This window comes from Ustilaginoidea virens, chromosome 1 (genome assembly GCF_000687475.1).
Source record: "Ustilaginoidea virens chromosome 1, complete sequence".
Lineage (NCBI taxonomy): Eukaryota > Fungi > Ascomycota > Sordariomycetes > Hypocreales > Clavicipitaceae > Ustilaginoidea > Ustilaginoidea virens.
This window is the reverse complement of record NC_057316.1, coordinates 1,598,895-1,614,451: the sequence shown is the minus strand read 5'-3', so window position 1 is coordinate 1,614,451 and position 15,557 is coordinate 1,598,895. Positions and strand designations below refer to the sequence as shown.

Sequence of the window (15,557 nt, the reverse complement as noted above, 5' to 3'; positions counted from 1 at the left end):
AAATTTTATTGACTTTATTATTCTAAAATAATCCTTTATTTCTTATCTTTTTTATAGTAAGAAGATTCGCTATGATTGTCGGATTATATAGAATATTAATAAAGGTAATAGCCCTTCTATCCTGTAATATAATCCGAATAGAATTAATACTAAGGACTTTTAAAACACTATTATAAGTATTACGAATAAGGTGCTCGTCGATATTATAGTCGATATTAATAAACCACTTTATATCGTTGAAGATATGCGTTAAAGTGCTATTATCGAGTATAATATAAGACTTTAAAAGGCTTAAATTATTTAGGTAAATTCCTATAGAAAGGATAAATATTGTAAATACCTTATCTTCCTTTTTTTTCTCTATTAATCTATCTTCTTCTTTATTATTATCGTTATTACTTTTGCTTTTGCCCTTCTATTTATCTTAAAAGGCTTTAAATATATTTTGCACCTTTTTAGATTCCTTTTTCATTTTTTTATATATAGCTTCCTAGCTTTTCTTACTGATCCTGCCTTTTAAATAGTATAGAGCTATTAATAGAGTTAATATCTAATAATTCTTATAATAAGGCCCCTTTACTATATGGGGCTTGCTATAGTATTTATAGGTCTTTTTCTCTGCCGAAAATAAAGCCGAAGTATCGCTAGAAATGGCTTATAACGAAGGTTTAGTATCGTTAGTTATAAATACTATATAACTACTACTAACCTTCCCCTTCTCTTTTAATTCCTATTTTTACTGAATATTTTTAATAGTTATTAGAAAATTGAGATATTTATTTTATTCTTATGCCTTTATTATTCGATTGAGGATTTTATCCTTAAAGGCAGGATATTTTTAATAAAGAGCTTCTATTAGCTATTTAGTAGGCGTATTCCTATTAATAAGGATCGAGTCTATTCGCACTAATTGCTTATATAACATAGAGATTTCGTTGAACTATTCCTCTATATTATATTTTCCAAGGTTATATTGTATAGCCTGCTTAAATTTTTCTTCGAGGTATTCCTAGATAATAAGCTGAACCGGTTGTATATATTCTATTAGGTATTAAATTTTTCTTCGAATGCTCCGATTGCCTGCTATTAATATCTTATAGCTAGGGCTTAATGTTGATTCAAACTATACTGTATATGCTTAAAGGTTCCGACTAAATATTATATAACGGTCGTTCTGAAAATTGTACTAAATGTTAGCTTGTTTTATCCATTCTGCAGTAGTAATACAATTAAGGCGTTATATCGGCTTGAAGTAGTAGTTTTCTTTAATATTCTCGACTTGCTAAGGCCAGATTATTTTTATTCTTACTAGGGTAAGTAATATTAGTCCTATCGATAATGCCTTAGCTGCTATTGCAGCTCTAGTATTTACAGAAGGGGCACGATCTGCAGCTTCTATTAATAAATCGGCTGTTGCTGCAGATATTAGTATTAATGTTAATGCCTATATGGAATAGATAGGTTTATCTAATTCCTACACCAATAGAAGGGGTATATTTAGTATCGCCGAGCCCTTAGGGTCAATAAATATCTAAATATTATCCTCTAAAGCACGCTTTTAAATATAATCATACTAGATATCCTAATCATATTGGGATATTAGCTTGACTACTGGTTTAGAGCTATTATTAGTAATAGTACCTATTTTTGCTGATAATGGTATTTAAGGTACGAATTAATCTGATGAAAATAGCGGTCAAGATATCGGTTGTATAATTTTAAAGGAAATATCGCGACTTTCCGAATAGCCTCCTTTTTTAATTAATAAGGCTACATAAGTATATCAGCAATAAGGCTTTTAATAGATTCAATGGGGAACCTAGAGCTTGCTCAAATAGGATCCGGAAAATAGTGGCTTTTATAGCAAAATAAAGATAATAATTGATCTTAAGGCTGGGCTATAAGGTAAGGGATAATAATAAGGTTTTCGTTATGATATTTACGCAATTGCTACTATGTCAGAATGCATAGGGAAAATGCGATAAATGCTTAATTAAAAGAACTAAGTCTCCTTCAAAGAGACTTGTATTCCTAGCTATTTATAGTGGGTAAAAGGGTACCCCTAAGGGCCTACTGATTAAGGGGGAACTCGGCACATCCGACCTCAGATATAACCGATATCCACTTTACAGATAAGCCAATTTCCCTCTAATAGCAAGTGTATAGATTTTCCTATATTCAATATTATGATTTTCCTATATTCAATATTGTGATTTTCCTATATTTAATATTGTATGCATTTATTGCTTTTACTGCGTTTACTGCTGCCCCTTTTTACCCCTTTATTTCGGCTGAGATATTCAATATACCGGCTGTATAGTATAATCCTATACAAACCGGCCGCGCGGCATAATAGCATTATTGGCGGCACAACCTGCCGAGACCGCGCCGCACTTTCTTTTCTATATGTGCGCCTTATATCCTAGCGATTCCGATGTTTGCTTCTATAAAAAGAGAAGCTGCCAGTATTGGAATCACTATTGTAAGGTGCCCAATTGGGCATATTGCGACGGATATGCCGTGCATACTGCTGCCTACGATGTGGCTACTTTTGCCCCTTTACCCCTGAGCCCGGTAGGGCACGCGGGCAGCCCGGCCCGACTGCGCCGATGCACGTGACTACGGCACGCACAAAAGGCCATATCGTGTAATTACCCTCTTTTGCTTCCTTTCTTTCCTTTTAGATATTCAGTCATTAGTAAAGTCAATAAATCCTTTACTTAGTGACCTCCCGGTACATAATACCACGCGCGCGACCCTACGTATAACTGGGTACCCCGAGTTTATATCAACAAAAATAGCAGAGAAAGTACTTTTTATATATTTTTCTATATAAAGTGACTTAACCTACCATTCTCTAATAAACCAATTATATTAAAAATACAGCCCACAGCAATAGTCAGGTTAGTTAAGTTATTATGGGGGGGTCGGATGATAAGGGGGGGATATAGGTCGGTTGACCTGTACCCTTATATAATACCCCTGCTGAGGTTCTGCTTCCCATGCATACGCCCGGTTAACCCCGTCTCTGGTTGGAGACTATATATCAACCGACCTATACCCTCCCCTTATCATCCGACCCCCCTATAATAACTTAACTAACCTAACTAATGCTCTTTCCTAATATAGAGATACGCTAATAAAGAGTAGTGGATCCTTTAATCTATAGTAGCCACTAGACTATAAGTATCTTTATATATATATTTCTATAGAAAGTGACTTCTACTATATATTTTCTTAGTATCCCTAGGTATCTAGGTACTTAAGAACCTAGTATTAAAGGTAAGTAAAGTACCTTTATAGAGACTTTTCTATAGAAAGTTACTTCCTCTCTTTTTACTAAATAGGTAGGCATTTAGGTACTTAGGTACTATAGTAGAAGGAATTACCTCTATATATATTTTTCTATATAAAGTGACTTCTAGTACTTCTACTAAGTAGGTACCTAGATATCTACTACCTAAGGTAGGTTCTAGAAATAGAAAGAGAGGTACCCTTATATATATATATCTATATAAAGTGACTTCTTTAGCTTCTCTTACTAGGTACCCCTACCTAAGAACTTAATAAAAAAATTAGAGAAAGTACTTTTCTATATATTTTTATATATAAAGTGACCTATTTAATTTCTTTTATTAGGTACCCCTACGTAAGAACTTAATAAAAAAAATTAGAGAAAGTACTTTTCTATATATTTTTATATATAAAGTAACTTATATAATTTCTTTTACTAGGTTCCCCTACCTAAGAACCTAGTAAAAAAGCAGAGAAAGTACTTTTTATATATTTTTCTATATAGAGTGACCTGACCCACTATTCCCTAGTAAACCAATTATATTAAGAATATAGCCCACAGCAATGGTCAGGTCAGTTAAGTTATTATGGGGGGGTCGGATGGCAAGGGGGGGACACAGGTCGGTTGACCTGTACCCTCCTCCGGTTGCGTGCCGCGCGCAACCTAGTTGCAGTAAAAGTCTGCGTCTGCCGTCTTTCTTCTTGGGCCCATCTATCCGTCCCCGTCTGCTGCAACGAGCCGCCACATGGCGCGGGATTTATATATATTATATATATGTACGTATGTGTGTATAAGGTATTTAAAGGTGTACAAAGGTGCATGTAATGACCAAGCCCGAATCCCGCTCCGGCCTCACCTTCGAGCAGTTTCTCCAAGAAGTCAGCCGCAGAAGGAAGCGGACCAGCCCGCGGATTCATAAGCGTCAGTTCGAGGGGGAAATCAACAACTCCGCAGCCGTCAACCTGCAGCTCCTGCCCTTCCACCAGGCGTGCCACGCAAAACATCCAGGAAGCCGCTCCATCGGCGGGAATTGCATCAAGAACGCCGCAAGACGAAGGGCCGTCAACTGCCGAAATCCAGCCCATGCGCAGATAAGCGTCGTGTACAAGCCGTGTGCCGAGGGCGAGGTATGCAACGCAGATATGCTATTCGCGTACAACTTCAATGCTCGCAAGGTCAAATGGCCACTCTGCGTGCAAGCGGCCAAGGTCGCCAAGAAGGAGGCGCGAACCGACCCAAACCAGGGTGGAGAATACGCCGGCGAGTTTTATGCTTCCAGGCCGGAGGATCCGGCGCAGTCGGATTTGGACTACCACTTGAACTTGGACTTGACCCTGTACACCGGACCTAGTCCCTCCTCTTACGGCCGCTTTCGCGACACGGCTGGCCATACGGGATCGGGATCCAGCTGGTCGTGTTTTAGCTGCCCGCCCGGATTGGTGACGATTCATGCTGAAAAGCCTTCCATCGCGTATGGCTATGTCATGTAGCATCTGAACCTCTTTCGCCTCGACTTGACTTTGGAGGCGTTGGATACTCGGCAGGCATGGATGGTTGTGGAAAACACGGGGAAAACACGAGCAAAACACTAGGACGGCCTGATATACTGACGGTCATTTCCCCCCTAACCCCCCTCTTCTAGATAGCTAGGTAGTCATGATTCATCATCTTCCTTTTCTAGCATCACTGTGCTGTTGCATTTCGCATCGGGCTACATAAAAGGCAGGCAATACAGGGAGGGGATTTACTTGGGTGCCGCAGCTGAATACCAGCCCACGTCGCTTTTTGTCGGAATCGTGCTTGGTCGTCCGATTGATTGGTTTTTCTCGCTCGGGTCGCAGTCGTTGTTTTTTGCCAGGCACAAGGGGAGTTGGAATGAACCCTTCGGCGCCTCCGCCAGGTCAGCCGGAGAGATGATCACTTTTTGCGAATCCGCCCCCGCTTGAAACACTCTGGCTATAAATGCGTGGAATTGAAATACTTGTAAGACTATCATGTATTCATCAGGTACGCCCTTCAGTTGGATGGGCTGGGGCTGGATTTGACTTGGCCCACTCCCCCCTTGCCCAACGATTTACAAAGTCGAGCGTACTCGCGGGCTGATCGTAAGGAACCATGTGTCCCGCTTGGTAGACTCGAAGAAATGCAAAGCCTTTTGCGTGCTTGATAGTGCCGTACGCTGGGCTTGGGCCCAAAGTCAGCTCCACGCTCTGGGCGCTGTTGAAGGCGTCATGGCCTGGCCACTTGAGAGCGTTCGTCCAAGCCTGGTTACCCAGCCAGTTGCAGATAAAGTCGCAGTCCCCGGCATAGATCAGAACCGGGATCTGGGCAAGAATTCCAGGTACTGATCTGTGGATAGGGAGGAACCAGTCGCCGGCCTGTCGAAAGGCGTTATTGACCTGGCTGTTGCAAGTGCTAAAGCCGTCAACCTCGACTCCGAGGGCTTGCATGACGTCGTCCCTATTCAACCAAGTCTGGATCCAATCCAGCTCGCTGTAGCAAAGACCCCCTCCCACACATTGCTTGCGAATGTCATAAGGGTTAAGTCCGGTTTGCTCGTAGGGGCCAAGCAGTTGCCCGTCGCAATCGTCACTTGCAGTGGCGCAAGCGTCCTGGTTGCCCTTGTAACAGGCCTGGATAGTGCGCTGGCACGTTGGGAGGGCATCTCGCATGGACCGACAACTTTGCTGATCGAGGACCGCCGGGTGACCGCCTTTTCCGCAAGCCATGGGCTCATAGGCGGCGTATTGTGTAAGTGCATCTGTCAGGCCGTTGCCTATCAGGGCGCTCTTGAGGTTGATGTTTCGGTCTTTGTGCGAGAGTATCTCGGAAGCAAAGATGGGGATATAATGGCCCGCGTATGACTCGCCAGAGATGTGAAAGTCTTGTCTGGCGTATTCGGGGAACTTGGCAAAGAACAGCGTCAAAAGGGCGTACACATCCTTGGCGGCGGCAGCCGTGGTGGACACGGGAGAATTGCTGTAAGAGAAGCCAGTGTTCACAGGCTGGTCAAGAAATATAACCGAGGCATTACTGTTCCACGCGTACTCGTTCCGGACCAACTGGCCGTTTTGATCGATATGAGAAGGACCCAGCTCCATGAAAAGTCCCGTCATGGAAGAGCAGCCCGGGCCGCCGGTGAGCCATAAGAAAACAGGGTCATTCTTGGGATCGTTGCGTGATTCGAAGAACCCTGATCAGGGTCGGTCAGAGGAACTACGGCTTGAGAGACGTCATGGTTGGCCTGCTTACAGTAGAACAAGTGTTTGTCCGTGGCGTTGTCATCAAGGTAACCACTATACTGTTTGACCGTGTCAACCCCGAGGCTTGACGGGTCTACCTTGTTGGCACGGAGAGCATAGTTTTCAAGCTGGCCACGGGAACCCTTGGCGGTCTTAACATCAGCGCCGTGAATAACATGGCTCCACTGGCTGTCGGGTTTGCGAAACGTTGACCTTTTCAGAGCTGGTTTGGGGCCGGCAGTCCGACTGGGCAGAGCTGCGACCAACGAGGCCAACGACAGGAGGGAGATGACGGAGGAGCGCATGTTGAAAGAAAAGGATGAGATGCCGGTGCTGAGTCCTGACTCGTCAGGGGAGCGTTGAATCACCAAGCTTGGCGGTGGCTCGGCCTTTTTTTTTTTTTTCCCTTTTTTTCTGGTCTTTCTCTCCCTGTCTTTCTTCTTTCTTTTTAAATGATAAGCAACTCTCAAGACAGGTGATGCATATCTCGGACTTGCCACAGCGGCGGATCGCACACGCAGGCCTCTGCAGGCCTTATCACCAGAAAGAAAGCCTAGCCCCTGAAGAGGAAGGAAGGTACAAAGTGCCTGCCAATCATTGCGGTCCAGAGCGCAGTATCCGGCCTGGCGCTTCATGCGCTCCTTCCCAGAAAGTTGAGTTCATCTACAGGTACCCAAGGTAGGTGCCGAGTTGAACCGGGTACCCAATTAGCTGTGGAGAGGGGTTCCAGGATGGGCGAGCCTGTGACCTCGTCTGCAACCAACCAACGCATGGACTTGTGTAACGATCAATCCGTTCAGGCAGTCACGACCGGCCAGAAGGCTCCATCGGGACGCCGCTGCTGATGCGGAGGCAAAACAACGAGCATAATGCAGCGAGCATAATGCCGCAAAGGTAAAAGTTGCTGTTGCGTAGGTGCAGAGCACCCAAATTAGAGCCGGTCTGGACGACCAAGATTGCACTGCACTGCACACTCGTCACGAAAGCATGAAAATCAAGCCGGCCCAGGCAAACGCTCGTTCCGACTCCTGCACGCTCCGCGCCCTTCATATTGCTTTTGGATTGCGGGCGTGTCGACTCCGTACACCTCACCTCGCTCGTAATCAAGCCAGCTGCCCGCTTCAACACCAGTTCTGCCCGGTCAGTTGCCATCAGCTTGCTTGCGTCCAACATACTTGATTCCCAGACTCCTTGACTGAAGCGGCACCCTAGGCCTGCCACCAAGACTTGTTGAGCAGCTCGTGTATCATGGCAAAGTTGGGTCGTCACACGGCCCGGTTCACATTGGCTATCCGCTTCTGTTCGGGACCGACACCAATGCCACATGGAGCAGCTTGGCGTCCATCTCTTCCTTGCCTTGCGCATTGTCGCTTCACCTTGTGACTTGGCCCGCCACGCCCCGCTAGTTGCCTCGACTAATGCTTGGGCTGTTGCTTGGGCTGTTGCCTTACCTCGAAGGGGAGGTAAACTCGATGCCGTGGCTCAAAGTTTGCCAGGTCACAATAATATGACGTTGATGCTCCATCAAAATTCCCAACACCTTCTTTGCGCATCTCGGCCAGATACTTGTCTCCGGCAGTCCAACTACCAACTTGGGAATGGCTTCCGGTACGCTTGTCTTCCTCGACGCTTCTCATCCAGTCCGTTGGCAAACAAGGTCTTTTCACTCGTCAAGACGCTGAATCCGCCAATGCGACATTATCTAAAGGATCACTCCTGCCCCCTGGACATGGCCAATATCTACCTAGGTACCTACCTAGCAAGGTTATTCAAGACGGGCCCCACGCTTGCGCAACTTTTGCATTCTGGGAAGTCAGTGTCAAGGACCGATCACCTTTCTTAGTGAACCGCTGGTTCGACTTATCTCTGCAAACCTTGACACTGCACCGCCTTGGCTAAGGCGTCTAATGTGCAGGACCCTTTGTACTCTACAGACGATTCAGGCAACGGTTGATCTGTCCCGCGCATCGTTCTACACCATTTTCCGGCTGTCGGCACATGACGCATAGTGACTCTCTCGCCAGTTACCGATCAGGCGCCCTGTGTGGCATACCGAAAATTCAAATTCATTCATGCCGGAAATAGATGTCTCTTCCAGAAGACCTGCCGAAAGGTAGCTTGAGCTTGCTTGGTCTCCTTGTGAAAAAAAAGGAAAAAAAAAGGAAGAAAGAAAGAAAGAAAGAAAGAACAAAAGCATGGATGACGCAGACGTCCTTTTTTTGATGATCAAATCAAATACTACGCTGTCATATTTTGAGAGGCTAGACTCTTGTTGAAAGGTGCTGGGAATTACAGAGATGCACCGGAACCTTGGACATGGCTTGCTTTACCCAAAGGCTGTTTTCTAAAGTAGCTTCCCTCCCAGCCGTCAATGTCGTCCACATAGGTTTCCTGCACCAATTCATAGTTGCCAATCTTGGGCAGGAGGACGGCCCAAATCAACCAGTAGACACCTCCGGCGAGAATGATGCCGAAGCCGACAACGCAATGGATCCAGTACGGCAAGCTCTCGTATACGCTCTGACCCTGCTCCGGAGGAACGAATGGGGCCACGACGAGGTAAATGTTGCTGAGGAGGTAGAAGACGGCGACGGGCAGAGTGGCCCTGATGGGAGGGTTCCAGTTCCGAGAGGCCTTGTTGCGATACAGGTGAATCAAGGCTCCGGCAACAAAGACATTGATGATGGAGAAGGGGTACGAAATGAGGTTGAGCACAAAGTTGTAAGCGTCGCCAGCCGGAGGGGCCAGGACAGTAATGGCTGTGACCAGCCAGTGTTCAAAGAGGCCGGCCAAAGGCGCATTGAAGGGCCGGTTGCTGGCGAAGAAGCGAGAAAAGGGGAGGATGCCTCCTCGGCCGAGCTCCTGAACCAAACGGCCCTGGGAGAAGATGACGCCGAGCACGTTGCCAAAGGCGGACAGGGCGACAAAGACGGACAAGGCGCGCTCGGCGGACGCCCCAAACATGTTGCGGAAGAGCGACGCAGCCACCAGCCTCTTGGACGCCAGCATCTCCTGCTTGGAAACGCCGGCAAAGTAGGCCACGTTGGCCAGCATGTACAGGGCGGAGATGGAGCCGATGGCCAGGGGGGCGGCGAACTTGAGGGTGCGGACGGGGTTCTTGGTCTCGCTGAGCGCATAGTTGGCGTTGTTGTAGCCGGCGTAGCTCCAGATGACGTTGAAGAGGGCGGTGACGACGCCGTACGCGCTGCCGGTGGTCCCCTCCCACGGCCGGGAGAAGGAGTCGTTGTCGCGCACCCGCCTCAGGTTCACCAGGGGCGACAGGATGATGAGGACGATGATGAGCAGCTTGACGACGCCGAGCAGGTTCTGGAGCCTGATGCCCCATTTCAGGGCGGTGCCGTGGATCAGGAAGGCGGCGGTGATGCAGGCCAGGGCGAGGCCGCGCTGGTTCCACCTCGTCACCGGGACCTGGGCGGCGTGCAGGATGTACTCGCCAAACATGACGGAGTTGCCGGCCGCCCAGCCCAGCAGCACGACGTAGCCGGTGTACAGGCTCGTCATGAGGAACCGGGGCCTGCGGTACACGAACTCGAGGTAGTTCTTCTCGCCGCCGTTGCGGGGCAGCCCGGTGCCGAGCTCCATGTAGACGGCGGTGCCGGCGGCCGCGATGAGCATGCCCATGACCCAGACGACGAGGGAGAGGCCGACGGAGCCGCACAGCGCCAGGATGCTGGCGGGCGTGGCGAAGATGCCCGTGCCGATGATGCGGTTGAAGATGAGGAGCGCGGCCGAGAAGATGCCGATCTGCCGCTTATTCTCTCGGGCGATTTCGAGCCGGTCTGCCGGGGGCAGGGAGAAGGGGTGCGGTTAGTTCTCGTCGTCTTTTGCCGAGGACGTCAAGCTAATAAGAAAGGGGGGAAAGCAGGGGAACTGCCGGTACCGTTCTCCGCGTCGTGACAGCCGCTGACGGAGCCAGAGTCGCTGGCGCTGGCAGCAACACCTCCATCAGCCTTGGTGGCCCGCATGCCGCCAAATACTCGATGCATTATCGTCTTGCCGGGTCGCGACGATGCCATGGTCAGACACCTCCTCGCTTGCAAAGGACCCGCTGGTTTGCCAGAGATGCGCCCAGCTACCGACGTGCCCAGGCGTAGATGCAACCAACTCAACCCGCTTGAATCAACAAGACCGGACCGAGAACACAAAGCCCGCAGACGAATGGGCGAGAAAATAAACAGACAAACAAATAAATAAAAAGGGATAACCAGCCGCAGCGGTATTTAACAGTTTTTTTTTTATTTATTCAAACCGCCGGCGCGGTGCTGCCCCAGAATCCGCAACTTGGCCGGCAAAGCACCTCATCGCGGCGGGCCTCTATTTTGAACGCTGACAGATTGTGCAGGTGGAGCCGGAAACCCACACAGGAGAAGAGAGGCAATTTTCCCCTCCCCTTCCCACCTCGCTCGAGCTTTTGCTGGTTTGTGCTGGCTTCACCGGGCGGGTCTGGCGGGAGATGGGAGATGATGCCATCCCTCGACGGGTGGCGTTGTTGCATGAAAAACTTGCCGCATCGAACACGAACACGGCCATGACGATGCTTGGGCAAAGGAAGAAACTTTACCATAAGAGGAAGAGGAAAAAAACCAACAACAACAACAACAACAACAACAACCACAACCAAGATGCCGCTGAACCAACGCACACATCATGACAATATCCCGCCAAGCTGCAGCCCGCATTCCCATTCCCCTTCACGACGCCAAGGCACCAACCCTCTGCCCCTGGCCCCGGCCCCTGCCATCTCGCTCGTCCAACGTAAACCCGCACAAGCTCAGATTGCGCCGTTTAGCCCCCGATGACGCGATGCGTCGGCCCCCCCCCCCCCCGGAGGGTTCAGCGGGAGCCGCATGCATCCATGCACTGCTACATCCATGCACTGCTACACTGCAAGAGTCCACGTCCACGTGTCGCAAACGACGCAAAGCGCACCCTTGTCCCGCGAGCTTAGCATTGACGTTGGCACTCGACGGCGCGCCATTGGTGCCATGTTCCAAGGCCTGTAGCGCTGCCCGTCCGGGGAAACGCAGCGTCGTCTGCAAAGGGCAGGGCAGGGCAGTCAAAGGCCGTGCCGCGCCGTGCCGTGCCGTTCGTCTCATCGTGCCTCGACGACTGCAGCACCAAGACGCGGGACTGGCTGGACACGATGCCACACCGCTGGCTGTGGTGCGGAAACACGTCGAGTCGGGTTACAAACCCTCACCTGTTGCGGCACGTGGTCAACTAACTCTCTTTCGGAGGAGCAAGCTGAAGATGGCCGAGTCTTACGTTGGGAATGCAACAGCATGCACGGCTTGCGACACGTTGCCGTCGGACTTTTTCTGGCCGAGGCAACGAAACTTACCAGGCATCATGGAAACGCATCGACGATTTGGGCAGTTTCTACCGTTGCAGGGGAGGGTTTCCCCCCGGCGCTCGGGTTTTTCCTTTCCGCGCTACCTGTAGAGGTTCTAGACAGTTTATTTAGATATGGATTTGAGAGAGCCGCTGGTGTAAATAACTTCACAGAAATAACACCTCCATGCAGGGCGGTTTTTACGTGACAGGCAATGCCCTCGACCATGGCACAACTGAGCGGAAGAGGACTCTGAGAATCTCATACTGGTTATGCTTTACTATTATTAAACTATAAATTCTATTTGTTTCCGATCCGATCCGTCTATAGTGTAATTCTCATCAAGTCCTCGATAGCAATGCGTGTTTTGCAAAGACAGCCATATGCGACAGAGTCATCTACCCCCGCCACCTAGAAAAACAAAGCCGGGCCATCAACTCCCCCTCTAGGTTAAGAAAATCCAAAGAAGAAAAAGCGATAAAAGAAGGACAAAAAGAGAAAACCGAAAAAAAAAAAACAAAAAAATACACCATGTAATGAGCGCCTTGCCGTATGCAAACGTCTTCTAGGTCGGATACCAAGGTGAGAAAATCCCGTGCGTACGTAGCGAGAGATTCCATGTCATGTGCAGGAGACTTGCCAAGCGCACTGTCAAGAGTCAAGAGTCATGGATGCCTCCCCCGACGCCATGTGTTGAGGCGTTGCTTAAGCAACAGCTTGCTTGGAAGTTATGGGAACAGTCGCATCCACAAGGTCGCACGAGACGGTTCGGGAAGAGTAAATCTGGCCCATCTTCCAGTCTGGGTTGGTCCAGGTCTTGTCGTCGCACTTGAGCGTCAGGTTGGCAGCGCCCTGCGCCCAGAAACGGCTTCCCTCGTCGGCGCAGGTCCAAGTCTGGGTCAGCTTGAGCTCGTTTGACGGGCGACTGAAGGTGAAGGAGGCCTCGTTGCCGCCCACGGGCGCGGTGCAGTTGTAGACGATTTGGCCGTAGAAAAAGTCTTGAAGCTGGCCGGATACACCTGTGCACGATGTCTTGAAGTCAAGGGCCTCGTTCTCCAGCGTGAAGTAGACGTAGCCCTGCGAGTTTTGGTGCGCAGGCGTGCTGAAGGTGTACGAGGCGTGGAAGTCGAAGTTTTTGACCGACCACTGATCGACGGTAGTCGCCCTGTCTGAGCAGCTGGGCTGGGTGCTTCGTGCGTCCACCGCGGCCGGGGCGGCCAGGGCAGAGCCAGCCAAAAGCATCACAGAGGCAAGGGCGAGCATGTTGATAATGATGGGTCTTGTGCTTTGCGTGTAGAATAGGGTCTTGATTGGTTTATACCGTGCCGAAAGTAGGAGGTTGCGTGGCAGCAGGGGAAAGCAAGTAGACGGTGATGAGATGGGAGAGCAGCGAAGCTGGATGATATGTAATTGCTTGGATGGATGATGGGGACGGACGATTTGAGTTGGTTGTTGTGGTGGTTGTGTTGGTAGTGTTGGTTGTGTTGGTTCTTGGAATGTGATGAAGAAGAGAGGATGATGATGAACTTTTTCCAAAACCATCTGGGAAGGGAGATCAGGCCGCTTGATATAGACGCAAGCAGCAGGTGGACGTCTCGAGCCTTCTCTCTCACTTTTTTTTCTCCCCCCCCCCCCTCATCCGCCCGTGTTGGCTGCTCGCTGCTCGTCGACGAAGACGGGCATGCACAGCCTCGCCACGACCTTCCCTGGACGCCGCTTTCCGCCGCGCAGCAACATGACGATGTCGTCGGACTCCGGATCCGCACTCGATTCGCCCGCTCTGGCCGGCCCCACGATGGTTTACGAGCGAGAGAAAGACGCCGTGCGGAGAGGAGGCCAAGCCCGGCCAAGGCGAAATGACGTTGCACCGCTCCAGGCCGACTTCGTATTCCAGAAGCGCGGCGTGCGCCGAGCGCGCAGGCAGAGGGGGCCCAGCAGCTTTCTCCACGGGGCTGCTGGGCTGCTGGACCCTTGGGAAGCCCGATATAGCTGCCCAGGTCTGGTTTGGGGCCAGGGCTTGCTTGGCCAGCTGGCAGCTGGCAGGTGCAGGGGTCCTCCCAGCCGGCTTGGCGCTGATGTCCTTTGGTGAAAACATCAACTTGAACCCCATCATGCCACGCTGACTAAGGGAGGCGCTGCGCCTTCCGTTTAGCTCCTGGCTGACGGCGGCGGGGCCCACCAGCCAGCCGCCGCCCACTTGCCCGAGTAATTTGAAGCCAGGCCGTGCAAGTGCAAGCCCTGCGCAAGCCCACTTGACTGACCGACGACATCTGGCAGGTGTCAGTGAGTGTTGCCCCTCGTTACGTCGGGGGCGTTGAGCTTTTTCGCGAGTTTCCACACGGGCGGACCCGTAATTTTTTTATATATTTTTTTTATTATATTTTTTTTTCCAGCCCCTTCTATTTTCAATTGACGTCTGCTTGCCGGAAGCGGAATCCCACTTGCCGGCCGCCACCCTTGTCGCCAAGTTACTGTTACGGGCTGCTCTTGCCGCAAAGGGTTGTCAACGTGACATGAACGCAGCTGGCAATTTTCGCAGCTGGCAATTTCTTCCGATTGCGGCGCAAGCTGCTTCACGCAACACTACGCTGATGGTGGAGAAGAAAATCAAAACCAACTTCTTCTTCTTTTTTTTTTTTTTTTTTTTTTTTTTTTTTTTTTTTTTTTTTTTTTTTTTTTTGCAGCATGAGCATGGCACGACCTGCTCCATACGACGGGACGACATGTGGTCGGACAACAAGAAAACAACAGCGACAAGGAGGGCCCCCGACGGAAACCAGAGGCCGCGCTACGTTGCAGCAGGCCTGGGATCGAACCGGTCGACTGAGTCAAACGTCCGTCGACGCGACATTCCCAAGCTCCCTGCCAGCGACGGAACTGAACTGCTGTCATGCTCCATGAGAGGAGAGGGGAAAGTTGCATGACATGACATGCAATGGGTCCAAGCGATGCTGCATAAGACTGGGCTAAGAATAGCGTTAAGCGCATGGGCTGGCAAGCGCAGCCGCAGACGGGGCCATGCTGCTACGGACTCTTGTCCAAAGAAAGGGGCTGTGTGACCCGGATGGAAGTCTTCTCGATGCGCCTCGGCCCAATTTTCTCCCCACGGCCGGCGGATCGATTACAGCGCCACGAGACGTCACCATTGCATTCTTCCCCGCAGCTGCGGCGAGGCCGTTGTTGACATCAACTCGTACGGAATTACGAAGAAACTCCAAAATACAAGCATTCTTGGCATGGGCGTCTCGTATTTTACGCTCCCCGCCTCTCCTCACCACCATCGTGCTCACTCACTCGCTGCTCATGCCCAAGACGACAAGGATCCTTCGGGTGTGAGCATGCCCAGCAATTGACCAACAAGCCGGGCCGGGGTGTGGCAATGGGCGGGCAATGGGCGGGCAAATCCACGGCAACAGAGTCCAGACCATCCTGCAGCAATAAGCATCCAGCGTGACATCTGGGCGACCAGTTCGCAAGACATGCATTTGCATGCATGCTACGTACTCTTATCCCGTGACCTGCATGCGTCCATGCAAAGCTCGTACGGAGTACAGGAAACATACATACACACGTCGTACGAGGTAGGTAGCCCGCCGCCTTGTGCAGCTCTGGTGAGGAGGATGTGCGGCAGCAAACCAGGGCTGCCCAACGCGTCAAGTCAAGTCAA

General features: G+C 50.1%; 6 protein-coding genes across 6 annotated transcripts; 2 read left to right on the top strand and 4 right to left on the bottom strand.

Annotated features, from left to right (window-relative positions):
• Positions 1-4,119: 4,119 nt before the first annotated feature.
• On the top strand, positions 4,120-4,785 carry UV8b_00236 (uncharacterized protein; the record flags this gene model as incomplete). The annotated part of the gene is made up of 1 exon (XM_043137734.1): positions 4,120-4,785. The coding sequence occupies one exon, from the start codon at positions 4,120-4,122 to the stop codon at positions 4,783-4,785; it is 666 nt and encodes a 221-aa protein (XP_042993668.1).
• A 513-nt stretch (positions 4,786-5,298) lies between these two features.
• Positions 5,299-6,842, bottom strand: UV8b_00235 (uncharacterized protein; the record flags this gene model as incomplete). The annotated part of the gene is made up of 2 exons (XM_043137733.1): positions 5,299-6,488; positions 6,548-6,842. The coding sequence occupies 2 exons, from the start codon at positions 6,840-6,842 to the stop codon at positions 5,299-5,301; spliced, it is 1,485 nt and encodes a 494-aa protein (XP_042993667.1).
• A 1,019-nt stretch (positions 6,843-7,861) lies between these two features.
• On the top strand, positions 7,862-8,546 carry UV8b_00234 (uncharacterized protein; the record flags this gene model as incomplete). The annotated part of the gene is made up of 2 exons (XM_043137732.1): positions 7,862-8,349; positions 8,453-8,546. The coding sequence occupies 2 exons, from the start codon at positions 7,862-7,864 to the stop codon at positions 8,544-8,546; spliced, it is 582 nt and encodes a 193-aa protein (XP_042993666.1).
• A 280-nt stretch (positions 8,547-8,826) lies between these two features.
• On the bottom strand, positions 8,827-10,544 carry UV8b_00233 (uncharacterized protein; the record flags this gene model as incomplete). Its single annotated transcript, XM_043137731.1, has 2 exons — positions 8,827-10,337; positions 10,439-10,544. 2 exons carry the CDS (start codon positions 10,542-10,544, stop codon positions 8,827-8,829), a joined length of 1,617 nt encoding a protein of 538 aa, XP_042993665.1.
• Positions 10,545-12,595: 2,051 nt separating this feature from the next.
• On the bottom strand, positions 12,596-13,153 carry UV8b_00232 (uncharacterized protein; the record flags this gene model as incomplete). Its single annotated transcript, XM_043137730.1, has 1 exon — positions 12,596-13,153. One exon carries the CDS (start codon positions 13,151-13,153, stop codon positions 12,596-12,598), a length of 558 nt encoding a protein of 185 aa, XP_042993664.1.
• A 372-nt stretch (positions 13,154-13,525) lies between these two features.
• Positions 13,526-14,000, bottom strand: UV8b_00231 (uncharacterized protein; the record flags this gene model as incomplete). Its single annotated transcript, XM_043137729.1, has 2 exons — positions 13,526-13,670; positions 13,759-14,000. The coding sequence occupies 2 exons, from the start codon at positions 13,998-14,000 to the stop codon at positions 13,526-13,528; spliced, it is 387 nt and encodes a 128-aa protein (XP_042993663.1).
• Between the last annotated feature and the right edge of the window lie 1,557 nt (positions 14,001-15,557).